Genomic DNA, 15,142 nt, shown 5'->3' with positions numbered 1-15,142 from the left:
TCTTTCATAATCGACAAATGTCGAGGTGTCTCACTCTGGTCCGGTGATGCCGGCGGAGTTGTCTTTGGTTTGAGAGGAAACTGCTCTCTCTTTTGGGAGAGGGGCAGGAGGCAGCTGATAAGTTGGAGAAAAGGAGGCTTTGCGGGGAGGAAGGGGAGGAACAGGAGGAGGATCCCTTGAGGCCACTTTCCTGTTTTGGTGGTTCTTTTTTTCTTCCACTTTCAAAGTGTAATTGAAATTGTCCTCAAAACCAAAGTCTGAAGCCAAAGACTGGGCTGAAATCGCATGTACAAGGAGAAAATATTTGATCAGTTGAGTTGTTCCTGGCCGTTTTTAAGCTTTTATTTATTTAGTGATACCTTGGCTTACAAACTTAATTGGTTCCCAGACAGTGTGTAAGGCGAAAAGTGTCTATCCCAAAAATTAATTTCCCATAGGAAACCATTAAAATGAGAATAATCCGTTCCCAGGTCGCCATAAAACATAATTTTCTACTTTCTAATTTTCAAAGCCTTAAAACTACACAGAATATACCTTATTTTATGTATGATAAATGTGCTATGGTATTATAAAGAAATAAACTGTACTGTATAATTGAGTCATTTTATTTACTTTTGTGATGGTCGTTGATGGCTTGATTGAATGGAGTGGCCGGTTTCATCAGCATTAAACACTTGATGAGGAACGTATCCTTCTTCTTTCACCATCTTGAGCAATGATCCCTTGTAGGTGCTTTCTCTGCGATAATTTTACCTAATTCCTCATCAATTGTGTTCTGTTTAGCTGGGTTGATAGCTTTTTGCATCATGTGTACAGATGGCTTGTGCGGGTTATTTGTGGAGCCTGATTGATGGGATATTTTAATCTTGCAGTCTCGACTTTGCCTTTGAACTATCAAAGTTGAAACGAGTCCAAATGTCACTGTTTTCTATACATTTTCTCTCTCTCTCTCTCTGTCTCTCTCTCTGTCGTCTGCCTGTCTCTTTAATGTTTAACCCCCCACTGCTAAGACTCATTGTGGCGCTCAGTGTGTATCCCGAAAAATAGTTTGTATGCCAAGGTAAAATTTTCATAAATTTAACGTTCGAAAACCAAAAACTTCGTAAGCCAAGGGGTTTGTAAACCGAGGTGTCACTGTACCTGCATTCGGGTGATGCGTGGTGGTGTTCGTGTTGAAGGCCGGAGGTAATGCGCCAATCAAAGTAGGCGCGTTGACTCCAGAGTCCACATTGTTGGCCGTCTTGTGTCCTCTCTGAGCCGGAGCCACGACTCGACCTCCGCTTTGAGATATTTGTGGAAGGGGATCCATTGTGCTGCCCTTCGGGGGATTTAATTGAACTGGAACGCAGGAAAACAAAATGCGGCAAAGTCAGGCTGACTTTAAGTCATATTGGACAATGTCACCTGGACAATATTGGTCTTGGGCTTCTATGAAATTCTATACAGGAAACATCAGAGTTACGACCAGGTTCCGTTCCGACAAAACAGATGTAAGTCATCCACTATGGAATTGTCTCCTGGTCAGGCTGCATCACCACCCGGGGCAGGAAAAGACTGGAGCGCCTGGTCAAGAGCCGTTGCAGTGCCAGGCGTAAAATTTAAAAAAAGGGTCTGGTGGTCGTGGTCGTAAGTACGGGTGGTCGTAACTCGCGCCGGTCGTAATTCGGATGTTACCAGTATTTAACATCTTGTTTTACTACTATACTATCAATGTTTGCATGGAAGCAAATCGTGGGAAAGACAAAAAGGGGCGAACCATTTTAACTGTCAATAGTCAGTCAAAGGGCTGAATATACAGAATGTAGTCTGCTTTTCATATTTATTCCACACTGCTACTTTTGATAGAGTCAGATATTAAAATTATGTTTGGGATTGACGTAGTAGTACATTGCATCATATTGACATATTTCCAGAAGTTCAATCTTGTGAGTCACAGACATGTTACTTCTAATGGACTCCGCCAAGATATGCTGATTCATTCAAAGGAGGAAATACAGTAGACAACTGTCATCATCATTTGAAGTGATAGCGAGTCATCACAGCTTCCCGAATGTTTTCATGCCTCCAAATGTCGCACACTCTAGCTATCAACGCTTAAACATGTATTGAAATGCGATAAAAATAACATAACCTCCTACCTTGAGTGAATCGCTACAGTGTCGCGGGCACATCATTCAAAATAAATCTATTGACAAATTTCTGACATTGATACGGCTAAGAAGAATATACCATATTTTCCCGTGTATAACGCGCACCGGAGTATAAGGCGCACCCCCAACGAATGGTGTAGTTTCATTTTATATATACAGTAAAGTCTCGTTATATCGATATTCAAGGGAGTCCGAAAAAATATCGTTATAACCGGGACTATCGATATATCCGATATCGATATAACGAGACTTTACTGTATATATATATATATATATATATATATATATATATATATATATATATATATATATATATATATATATATGAGGTGCACCTGAGGACAAGGCCTTCCATGAATAAAAAGTATCCAATTACTGTACAGGTAACATCCGATTTATGACCGGTGCGAGTTCCGACCATGACCGGCAGCCAGCAACGCGGACTACAATTTTGGCCAGGCAGCATGTCACACAGTCGCACAGCAATCTAGAGCGTAATTACACTCAATACAGTAGTTACACTGTGCAGATACCGTCACAGCAACATCTCCCGTAGTACTGTACACTGTTTTTTTTCCTTTGGCGTCTGCCTGAGTCTGAGCGTGTGCGACCTCTTCCAGCTGTTAGCAAGGAGAGACATTTTTCAACAGCTGTATTCTTTACGTATGTTTTCTTTAACCCACTATATAAAATCTAAATATAACTTAAAACTACACAAGATATACCTTATTTTCTGTATACTAAATGTGCTATGGTATTATAATTAAAGAAAAAAACTGTACTGTATTATAAAGTCGTTTTATTTACCTTTGTGATGGTCGTGGCTTGATGGAATGGAGTGGCCGGTTTCATCAGCATTAAACACTTGATGAGGAACGTAGCCTTCTTTCACCGTCTTGAGGAATGATCCCTTGGAGGTGCTTACTCTGCGATAATTTTGCCTTTTCCCTCATCAATTGTGTTCTGTTTAGCTGGGTTCATAGCTTTGTGTGCAACATTTTACATTGAATACTATTATAGACCAAACTGTTCACAGTTCATTTATCCATTTGATCACTTTTAATGTCATTTTTATCATTTTATATTTTGTATGGTCGATTTTTATGACTGTATAACTACCTGTAATGTATCCAAAACTGTTTACTGTACAGTTCATTTATAAATGTTATACTTACCTTTTATTGTCGTTTTTATCATTTTATATTTCATATTATCCATTTTTATTACTGTATAACTGTAGCTGTAATGTATACAACACTGTTTACTGTACAGTTCATTTATAAGTGTTATACTTACCTTATAGTGTCATTTATATCATTTTATATTTCATATAATCGATTTACAGTGATACCTCAGTTTACGAACCCCTTGGCTTAGGAACTTTTCGGGTTACAAACGTTACATTTATGAAAATTTTACCTTGACATACGAACTATTTTTCGGGATACACACGGAGCTCCCACAATTAGTGATGTGTAGTTCGCGAAAGAGCCCGTTCTCCTAACAAGAAAATGGTGGCCGACTATTTTGTCCTCTATTCTCTGCCCCCAGTCGTCGGTTAAAGCCACGGATTGGTCAAGAACGCAGCAGTGAGGGGGTGGGGGTTACAGACAGACAGAGAGTGAGAAAAAAAACACAGACACACACACTTGAAACAAAAAACAAAAGTGGAAAAAGAACTTATTTCAACTTTGATAGTTCAAAAGCAGAGTGTAGACTGGAAGGTTAAAATATCCCATCAATCAGGCTCCACAAACAACCCGCACAAGCCATCTGTACACTTGATGCAAAAAGCTATCAACCCAGCTAAACAGAACACACTTGATGAGGAACTAGGTAAAATTATCGCAGAGAAAGCACCTACAAGGGATCATTCCTCAAGATGGTAAAAGAAGAAGGTTACGTTCCTCATGAAGTCTTTAATGCTGAGGAAACCGGCCACTCCATTCCATCAAGCCATCAACAACCATCACAAAGGTAAATAAAAAAACTTTTAGTTTATAATTATAATACCATAGCACATTTATTATACATAAAATAAGGTATATTTTGTGTAGTTTTAAGGCTTAGAAAATAAAATAGAAAATTATGTTTTATGGGGACCTAAGCACGGATTATTCTCATTTTAATGGTTTCCAATGGGAAATTATTTGTTGAGATACACACTTTTCGCCTGACACACTGTCTGGGAACTAATTAAGTTCGTAAGCCAAGGTATCACTGTATATAAAAAGTTTCCAAATATAAGGCACACCACATTATAAGGTGCTACAGTTGAGGCTGGTGTTACGCACTACTTCTACGGGGGGAAATGGAGTCGTTGGCTATCGACAGTCATTGGCTATCGAAAGTCGTTGCGAGACCTATTGTGGCTCATTATGACTTCACGTATAAGGCGCCAGGTCATCTTTGGAAGAAAATGAAGCCTTGTGTGTGCGCCTTATACACCGGAAAATACGGTTTCAAAAGAAGACAAATATTTGACCCGCACGCTAACCTACCTTGTTGTTGAGCGCTGATCACTTGAGTGAGGAAAGTCTGCGTTCGCTCATCATCCTGGAGTTCTAACAAGAGTTCTGGAGCTTTTTCACCTTTTATTCTTATCTTAAGTCCGGCTAAAGGCGGTTGGGCAACACACACATACACAAAACACATTTAGAATGACCGCACAAAAAAAGCTGACTGTCAACAAAAAGCATAGTGATTCCACAGTCAGCCCATTGAGAATTTTTTTTTCTGAGAGCTTAGATAACTCACGTCCTCGGACTGCTACTAAATAAAGATGCAAATACATTTTAAAAAACGGTGTTTAGTCGGACTGCAATAAATTTCGATCACTTATAAATAATAATAATAACATAACAATAATAATAATACATTTCATTTACCAGCGCCTTTCAAAACTCTCAAGGTCGCTTTCCAGCCACAGGATAGGTTTTTCTGTGGGTGAGCAGCGGCAGCCACATGTGCCAGCGTTCACTCAACCCGGAAGTAACTCAAATAGATAGAAAGCTACCTAGCTAGCTAATAGATACACAATAGCTAGATAGCTATCTAGATAGCTAGATAGTTAATAGCTAGCTAGCTATATAGTTAATACATAGCTATCTAGATAGCTAATAGATTGTGCGCTAGATATATAGCTAGCTAGCTAATAAATAGCTAGCTAGATACCCATCTAGCTAGCTAGATAGCCAGCTATCTAGCTATTAGATCACGTCAGCTCAATAAATAATTCATTGGGAATCCCCAGCACAATAATAATACAATAATAATCTCATCTCATCTCATTTTCCGTACCGCTTATTTCTCATTAGGGTCGCGGGGGTTGCTGGAGCCTATCTCAGCTGTCTTTGGGCACGAGGCGGGGGACACGCCAAATTGGTTGCCAGCCAATCGCAGGGCACACAAAGACATACAACAGTCACTCTCACACTCAGACTTAGGGACAATTTGGAGTGGTCAATCTGCCTGCCATGCATGTTTTTGGAGTGTGGGAAGAAACCGGAGGACCCGGAGAAAACCCACGCGGGTCCGGGGAGAACATGCAAACTCCACACAGGGAGGCCGGCGAGCTCTGCACTGTGAAGCCGGTGTGCCAACCACTCGACTACCGGGCCCCCTACAATAATAATAATAATAATAATAATAATAATAATAATACATTTCATTTCCGCGGCTTTCAAAACTCTCAAGGTCGCTTTAAAGCAGGGGTGTCAAAGTCATTTTTTGCCGCGGGCCACATTGTAGTTATGGTTTCCTCTCGAGGGCCGTTATGAGTTTGGGGAACCCATTAGAATGTTTAAATCCCTTAAAAATATTACATATAGCACACAGCAAATTAATGAATAACTCGTTTTCAAATCTGAAGTCAAGAATAATGACTTTTATTGTGGTTGACATCAAAAAATATGAAATTTTGGCTCAGATTTTAGCAATCATCATGGAATTTCACAAGTTTGATTTGCTTTTGTGGGCCGAAAAAAATTATGTGGCGGGCCGGATTTGGCCCACGGGCCTTGACTTGACTCAAATAGTGCTTCAACTCATAGCATATTTTTTGTGGAACTTCTTTGCCACTGAAAATCTTTGAGGGTCCACTTATGCTATTTGTGTTGAAAGATTTGAAGGATGACTTTTTGAAACTTTTCAAGGATGGTTTTGTTTGACGGACCACCGGAACGGCCCAAAATTTGCAATTCAAACTAGAATTTCCCGACTTTCAGTATGTTTTTGGGAACCGGACTTGCTGAACCACTGGAACTGTCCAAAATTGGCAATTCCAACCAAAATTGGCCAACTTTTATTTGATTTTTTTTAGGGGGTGTCTCACGTTTTTTTCCCCACGTTTATTTTGGGTCAACTTGTACTATGTCTTTTTTGCGTCTTCTCATGACATTTTTGTGGGTCTTCTTATGCTACACATGTTCAAAGATTTGAATGAAGTTTTCAAAACTTTTCAGGGGTGAGTTTGTTTGACGGTCACCAAAATGGTCCAAAATTGGCAATTCCAATCAAAATTTAATGACACACTTGTTTTTAGTGGGGAGTCTCACTTTTTTCCCCGAACGCTGGCGCGTGTGGCTGCCGCTGCTCACTCGCAGAAAAAGTATCCTGTGACTGTAAAGTGTCCTTGAGAGTTTCTAAAGGCGCTTATAAATGAAATATATTATTATGATTATGATTATGATGATGATGATTATTATTAATAGATAGAAAGCTAGTTAGCTAGTCAACAGATAGCTAATAACTCACTAGCTAGATAGCTAACCAGCCAGCTATATCGCTACATAGCTAATAGATAGCTAGCTAGATAGCTGGCCGGTATCTATTGTTCACGTTTGGTATCCTAGGGACAGGAAGCCATAACTGTGCTAACCAGTATTAACCTGTATTATCAAAAACAAACATGACAAAAACCTGTATTGTCATGTAGCCACACTGAGCAAACAGCTGCTGCTATAGGTGATGACACTATAACACTTAGTTAACATTCCCAGTTTTGTATCTAACTTGGGCAGGTTTAAGAGCCCCAAAAAATTGAAAAGCACTCACACACGAGGGAGAAGTCAATGAGAAGAGCTTCTTCACCCTCTGGAGGCACAGAAAAATGAGCTTACAAAATGTTAACGTGCAGGTCAAAAGGTCACTTGTGGGTGTCGTGAGTGTGTCGCTCGTGAGTGTGTCTTGAATTTCAGATTTAGCCGACAATCTGACACACTCGACTCACACGCACTCAATTATCAATCCCTCATTGGTGTCCAGGTAAAAAGAAGGAAGTAACATACCTTTGACAATTTCAAATTTTCCATTAATGGGGATGGAGAGCTGCGCCACAGGACGAGCCACAACGGCGTCAGGGGTTGCCAGCACACCCAGTCTGAATGGCGACACAACAGACTTCCGCTTAAAAGATGAATCAACATTCAAATTAAATTATAGTGTATGGATACACAGACACTATGACGAATTCTCATTTCCTTCTTAGAGCAAGTTTGTCGCATGCAGAGAAAAGTGGGTCAAGCAAAATTTAGATGAGTGTTTAGAATTGCCTGAACCATAAAGTTATCCATAAAAAAGGGAAAAAAATAACTTGTAAACTGCCATTCACAAATGTATTCGGCAATTGAAAATATGATGTAGAGGCGCAATTCCGGAATGTAGATTTTTCATGCTGGGTGCCGATAAAGCGCTGCTCATGGCCTTTGGCAATGTTTTTTTCTTTTCCACAAGGGGCAGCATTATTCCCCTTTTCCATGTTCGTGCTTTGTTACAGCTTCATCTGTTGTTAAAGCGCTATATAAACCTAATATGTATGTATTGCATTGTATTTTGGACTGGCACCCTCATTTCAAGCTCATATAACTCCAGACCCATATCATTTAGGTATTAACTGTTTTTTCTGATGAACGAAGAGATTCTAAGATTTCTAACGCTGTACTGAATGTTGATATAGTCCTAAAACTCAGTATTCTGTGGGAACAAATGTGTGAATGGCAGTGAATGAGTTGAAAACAAATTGTCCTATCCTTTTGATTCAATGTGTATTTTTAGCCAATGAGAATGAAGGTCTCAACAAATGTTTCTGCCCTGCTGGAACTTTTTTTAACAGTTAGCTAACCGTGAAGCTTGTGTTCCCATGTGAATTTCATCCCAGAGCTCAGGAATTCCAGATAATGAGTGGAGCTAGCTTGTCGCTAGTGCCAACTAATTGTTTTGCAGCTTACGAGACAACCAGATAGCAAGCTTTGGCGCATCGGTCAGCAGTGCGGATGCATAAGCACTTAATCAAGGTGTCATGTTAAAGGTGAAAGACTATCAAATCTTAGTGATGGTAAAGTCAATACCCAAAATAAAAGTCACAGTTGGTGTCCATGCATTTTCTACCAGTGTTAGATCGATCGCATTAAATTGTCGTGGTAGTTTGAGAAGATTGCCAGTAGTCATAAGTGAACATTAGGTTCAGTCAAGTGACCCTTATTTCCACACGTTAACTTTTATGGATTTCCTCTTTTGTTTCTATTCCCATTTGCCTGGATACTTAAAGGACAACCGACATCATTTTTTGTTTCCTGACTGACATCAGAAAAACGTTTTATAGCATCTAAAATACCCAAAACACGCAGGCTGATATTTTTAGTCCAATGCAAAAGCAAAAAAAGTGTCCCAAAACTGCTACAAAATGAGCTAAAAACTGGGGAGATTGAAAAAGTCCCACCCTCTTGTTCCTGACGTCACGCCAGGATACTCCTTCACAAATTGCCCTGCTCCAGAATCAAAACAATGGCTTCAGAGAGTTCAGATTCAGAGAAGATGCTTTCTTGTTACTCATCCAGTTATGAATATGATTCAATAGTAGAATAGTTCTGAAGAGGAAAGCATAAATGTTTGCAATCGATTAAAGAAGTCCTTCCGTATGAATTCGAGCCGTCTCGACTCCGATGTAGTGACCAGAAAATGCACAAGATGGCGCACAAGCGGCGTTGGAAATGGGCTGATTTGTCTGTTGGCAATTTGTGTAAACTTACACCTTCTTTATGCGTGTTACCGCAATTGGGTGCCACAAAATGATTCACCATTGCGTTATTTATGTAGTGTTCCTTCTAATTTCGCCATCAACACTGTATTTTCAGATGAAAAAAAGTACCCAAAATGCATTGTGTGCTGCTTTCTCAGTCAGGGGCGTTCCCTCCGTGACGTCACATAGGGCATCGTCATCAACTCGAAAAGAAGACTTCATGAATATTCAGCGCTAGGCTTAAAAAGTAAAATATAGCTATATGCGCTGGAATCTTTGTAAAATGCGCTCAGTAGAAGTCATTTGACGTGATATTACAAATTATGGACGCAACTTGTCCGGACGTGTCGGTTGTCCTTTAATACAGACGACGACCACTAGTTTGAATGATTTGGCTCATATAGCTCATATAGCAATAAAAAAAGCTATATTTTTTAATATCACATAAATCCATCATGCCGACATATACTTGACTGTAGTTATATGTACAACCATAACCCACGTTTTTCTGATACCCCATTCTCAGAGTAAAACAAATGATTAAGTCAACTATGTTCATGTTAATTATGACAATTATGAATCATATTGGAAGTCAAAAATATTTGTGAAAATATTCTGTGTACTCATTCATCTAAACACGGCATTCTGATTAATGTTGCATGTGTGGAATATAAATTAAACAAAGAATAAAATCTGACCATTTCTAGACATCTAATAGATATCTATTAGGTAGCTAGCTTGCTTGCTATCTATTTGAGTTACTTCCGGGTTGAGTGAACGCTGGCACATTTGGCTGCCGCTGCTCACCTACAGAAAAACCGATCCTGTGTCTGTAAAGTGACCTTTAGAGTTTTGAAAGGCGCTTCGCAATGAAATGTATTATTATTATCATCATTATTATCATTATTATATGTAGTATGTTGCTAATCTGCATTCACAACAGCAAACTCTCGCACATTACTCACAATGGGAAAGGCTTTTAAACCACAGATATGGAACTCCGCTTCCTCGAGAGCCTTATCCTGACCTCGTTTTAGATTTACATCTTGCCAAAACAAAAGCTATTTTCATCAAATAACTTCACTCATTCACAAATGTATTCGGGAATTGAAAATATGACGTAAAGCGGCTATAAAACGTTTTTCTGATGTCAGTTAGGAAACAAAAAAATGGTGTCGGTTGTCCTTTAACTCTTTCTTTATGAAAGAAGATAGTCTTTCATGTTTACGTAGTCCTAAAAGTCAATATTCTGTGGGTCCTAGAATTCATGTGACAATGACAAAAACCCTGGCACTGGAGTGGACACATTTTTTTTGTACATCGTCTGGCAATGAAGGAGTTCAGAATCGAACAGTCAACATAAAAAAAGTGTGTAACATCACTTATTGATCATCCTGTTGTCATCTTAAAAGGTACTTACACAAACTGTCCACCTCGTTCAATGAGTGAAAGAAGCCTGGGTTCCTTCTGACCAGCCCTCAGTTCCAGACCTCTTACAGTGTGAGCAGCACAATCAAGGAATGATTGACGAGGAACATGAAAACAAAGATCATCTAATCTGTAGATACGCCGCTTACTTCCCTGATTGTTTGCGCATTTTAAAAGAACTCGTGTCTTTTAAAATGGAAATGCAATGTTGATGTGATGATCTGTCACAAGACAACGTATGTACAATTAATGGAGGATGCCAATACAAACAGTGACACTGGAACACCATAAACGGGTAAATCAATTGTTAGTTTACAAACTTTTCGCCGTACGAACCATTAAATTCGCGAGAATACAGTAAAGTCTCGTTATATCGATATTCAAGGGAGTCCGAAAAAATATCGATATAACCGGGACTATCGATATATCCGACCCTGTTTGCATGTAATTTTCTCTGTGCGTGCATAGAAATAGTATCGATATAACCGGGACTATCGATATATCCGATATCGATATAACGAGACTTTACTGTATATTTTCGGCAAACAAACCAATCCAAACAGCACCACGGTGGCTGGCGACTAGTTTTCATCAACCCCTTTGAGTGCAGACGTGGTTTGTTATCGAGTGGAGTACGTTTGCTATTATGGGAGCGAAAAAGACCCCACCACACGCTAATGTTACACCAAAGAGGACCACTTCTGTTGATTTGGATTAACGAAAAGCAGCTAGCAGGGGACAGTGTGATTGAGGGTAATCTCTTCCCACCTTCAAATTCCATCTCAAAACCCACCTATTTAAAATGGCATTTTCTGTGTTGCTTTAGCTCTTCTTTCTATTATAATTAATTATTATTATTATTATAATTTCTATTTATAATTGTATTTTATTTATTGTATCTATCTATGCTTGTCTGTGACTGTAAAGTGTCCTTGAGAGCTTTGAAAGGTGCTTGAAATAAAATATTCTTCGTTTACTTTCGGCTTTTCCCTTTAAGGGGTCGCCACAGCGAATCAGTGTCCTCCATCTTCAGAGGTTTGATTCGCATGTTTGTTTTGGGCAAGCTTGAAATAAAATGTATTCTTCTTCTTATTATTATTATTATTATTATTAGTAGTAGTAGTAGTATTATTAATATTATTATCACCGAGAAAGTACAGCAACTTCACTCTGATATCATCAAGAGGCAACTACATCAATGACCATCACAAAGATCAATAAAACGACTTTATTATATAGTACAGTTTCTTTCTTTCATCACAATACAAGAGCGCATTTATTATACATAATATAAGGTAGAGTCTGTGTAGTTTTAAATGACAACCGACGTCTCCGGACAAGTTGTGTCCATATTTTGTAAAATGGCTTCAAATGACTTCTACTGAGCGTATTTTACAAAGATTCAGCCGCATATAGCTATATTTTACGTTTTAAGACTCGTGTTGAATATTCCGGAAGTCTTGTTTTTGAGTTGGTGACGAGTGTGTACGTGACGTCACTGAAGGAACGCCCCTGACTGAAAAAAAGGACACATTGTAGCAGTCCTTAGATCACGTCAATACATTTTGCTGTGCTTGGTTGGTCTGAAAACATCATGTTGCACCAAAAAGAGCCAGAAGAGGGCGACCAAGCTCCATATTAAGGAATTTATCAGCCAATGGAAACGGGCTGATTAATTCCTCACAGCCATTTTCTCCCTCTTTTCTGGGACGCTACATTGCAGTCCAGATGCCTCAAAATGACAGGGAAGGACTTCTTTAATCAATTGCAAACATGTATGCTTTCCTCTTCAGAACTATTTGAATCATATTCATAACTGGATGTGTAACAAGAAAGCATATTCTCCGAATTTGAAGCCATTGTTTTGATTCTCCAGCAATGCAAGAGAGTCTTGGCGTGACGTCACAAACTGGGGGCGGGACTTTCTGAAAATGCCCAATTCGCAGCTCAATTTTTTTGCAGATTTTGGACACTTTAAGTCATTTTATTGGTGTTTTGCATTTGAATACAAATATCATACTGCGTGTTTTGGGTATTTCAGATGCTATAAAATGTTTTTCTGTTGTCAGTTAAGAAACAAAAAAGTGATGTTGGTTGTCCTTTAAGGCTTATTTAGTAGAAAATTATGTTTTATGGGGACTTGGGAACGGATGATGCACATTTTAATGGTTTCTTATGGGGAAGAAATGTTCGGAAGACAAACTTTTCGCCTTACACACACTTTCTGCAAAGCAATTATGTTCGTGAGCTGAGGTATCACAGTATTGAAAATTGAAGGAATTTCCTCATTGACGATGTGAGCAAGTGAGAAATAGAAGGACGGGTGAGCTATGTAACACTCACTTGGCAAAGCTTTTAAATGGCAAAAAACATAAATGTGCTACAGTGTGTGACTTAAGTACATTTCATACAAGTCGAAGTACTACAGTATGTAAGAGCGGCTTTGTGGGCCATGTGACCACAAATTGTAATGCTTCGTCGCAAACTCGTTAATCGCTCAACTATGCGCATCAAAAACACTTTGTGGGCCATAAGTAGAAAAACTGTCAAAAAAGAAGAGTAAGCACTGAATTGCACACAAGTTCATTTTTCATCACATATTTTTACTAACAAGTCCGAGTCACTCTGCTGGTACAGAGTCCCAATCCAACACTTAGAAAGAATTAGAAAAATAAAACTACAACCAAATTGTCTCAATTTAAGTTGTTTGATTGTTTTAAAAAATATTTGATGATTGACTTCACAAATTAAGAAAATGTACATCTGTTTTTTTCAGGTAACACCAATTCACCCGCAATAACACAATCTGCTCAGTTGTATATTTTTTTCTCGATCAGGATAACCCAATTGCGAACCGTTCTTAAACTCTTCAAATTAAAGTGATATCTTGGCTTACGAACTTAATTGCTTCTCAGAAAGTGTGTGTAAAGGGAAAAAGTGTGTACTCCAAACATTAATTTCCCATAGGAAACAATTAAAATGAGAATAATACGTTCTCAGGTCCCCATAAAACATAATTTTCAACTAAATAAGCCTTAAAACTACACACAATATACCTTATGTTATGTATAACAAATGCACTATGGTATTGTAAGGAAAGAAATTGTACAGTATAATAAAGTCGTTTTATTTACCTTTGTGATCGTCGTCGATGGCTTGATGGAATGGTTCCCTTGCTTGTGTGTTCTCTTCAAATTGTACAGATGGCTTGTGTGGGTTATTTGGGGAGCCTGATTATAATAACAATAATACATTACATTTTAACCTTGCAGTCTACACTCTGCCTTCGAACTATCAATCAAGTTGAAACGTGTCCATTTCTATCAATTTTCTCACCATTACACTTTTGTTTTTTTTTTCACTTTTGTGTTTTTTTGTTTCAAGCTCTGTCATCTCCCTTTCGTGTGTGTGTTTCTGTTTCTGTAACCCCTCCCCCCGCTCACTGCGGCATGTGTCCTGCAGCGTGTGTCCCCTCCCACCTCGACCACGGATCGAGACCAATCACATGCGGCTTAAACTGAAGACTGGGGTCAGGGAATAGAGGGGGGATTTGCTGCCATTTCAGGAGCTCCAAGAACCATCTCGGTCGCGAAAGACATCACTCATTGTGGCGCATGTGTTCGTATGCCAAAATTATATTCTTGCAAATTTAACGTTCGTAAGGCGAAAAGATCGTTAGCGAAAGAATTTATTTTTTACTTATCCGCTTATTCAAAAGGGGGCGTTTACCTGTTTTGACAGCAACGCACCTAAATCAAGATCATCCAATCAAAATGGCAGTTTCCGCCAAACGGCGTCAGTATCATCCAATCAAAATGGCGCTTTCTGCCAACACAAGCCGAAACAGGAAATAAACAGCGAAAAAGCAAGAATACATATTTAGTTTGAAATGGCCGTTTTGGTCGGAAAAAGTCCCTGCGTTATTATGTCATTGTTTTGGTTGACGGCCCCCTGGTGGAAGAAATTAAAAGACAAGCGATAAATGAATCACTGTAATATTATATGAAAAGCAATTGTTAAGTTGTTCAAGTTTCCCATGGGCAAAGGGTACTTGCATGCTATTTACTTATCTCAGAATGATGAAACTAAAATATTTCGTTTGGAAAAAAAAAAGGATATTGCCAAGCATTCCTCGCTGCCAATCCCCAATGAGGAATCCATCCTTATCGATTGGAGAGTTTTACCCCGAGGGTGCGAGGTGGCTAATCGTCGACTCCGTCCATGCGTCAGGGAGAGAGAAAGTTAAATCCCCGTCCGGTGCTGCGGCGGAGGTGGCGGCGGCGGCCTTCCGGGTGATGGCAGCTCCGTGTTTTCGGTCGTCGATGTGTCCGGGAAATGGTTTGGGGCAGTCAACAGACCGTAGGAATCAAATCGGGACGCTCCGTGGGACAATGACTTCTGTTTTCTTGTTACACACCACAGTTCTTATTTGACGCCAGGCGTTCGTTGAAGTAAGTTTGCTTTCTGGAGAGTTGAGGAAGGGACTTAATGGTTGCTGCTGCTCTTCCTCCTTCGCTCGCTGCTCGGGTTCACATCGCACTTGAAG

At 39.3% G+C, this 15,142-nt stretch overlaps 1 protein-coding gene and 1 long non-coding RNA gene across 4 annotated transcripts in view; one reads left to right on the top strand and one right to left on the bottom strand.

The window, feature by feature from the left end:
• Window positions 1-15,112, bottom strand: part of ocrl (OCRL inositol polyphosphate-5-phosphatase) — a 44,912-nt gene extending 29,800 nt beyond the window's left edge. The window contains exons 1-7 of one of the 3 annotated variants that reach the window (XM_088991011.1): window positions 14,716-15,112; window positions 10,589-10,668; window positions 7,439-7,530; window positions 7,206-7,244; window positions 4,652-4,765; window positions 1,141-1,338; window positions 35-275 (exon numbers count right to left, since the gene is read on the bottom strand). In XM_088991011.1, coding sequence (XP_088847137.1) covers window positions 35-275; window positions 1,141-1,338; window positions 4,652-4,765; window positions 7,206-7,244; window positions 7,439-7,530; window positions 10,589-10,668; window positions 14,716-14,757 — 806 coding nt within the window. In that variant the 5' untranslated portion in view covers window positions 14,758-15,112. The remainder of the gene's footprint in view (window positions 1-34; window positions 276-1,140; window positions 1,339-4,651; window positions 4,766-7,205; window positions 7,245-7,438; window positions 7,531-10,588; window positions 10,669-14,715) is intronic. The other 2 variants (XM_088991012.1, XM_088991013.1) reach the window with 2 other exon arrangements.
• Window positions 1-15,142, top strand: part of LOC148902461 (uncharacterized) — a 128,552-nt gene that overhangs the window by 17,308 nt on the left and 96,102 nt on the right. The window lies entirely within an intron of this gene.

This window comes from Hippocampus bargibanti, linkage group LG02, assembly GCF_051943395.1.
Source record: "Hippocampus bargibanti isolate YZ-2025 linkage group LG02, ASM5194339v1, whole genome shotgun sequence".
Classification (NCBI taxonomy): domain Eukaryota; kingdom Metazoa; phylum Chordata; class Actinopteri; order Syngnathiformes; family Syngnathidae; genus Hippocampus; species Hippocampus bargibanti.
The sequence above is the reverse complement of the archived record's forward strand: the minus strand, read 5'-3'. Positions and strand labels throughout refer to the sequence as shown.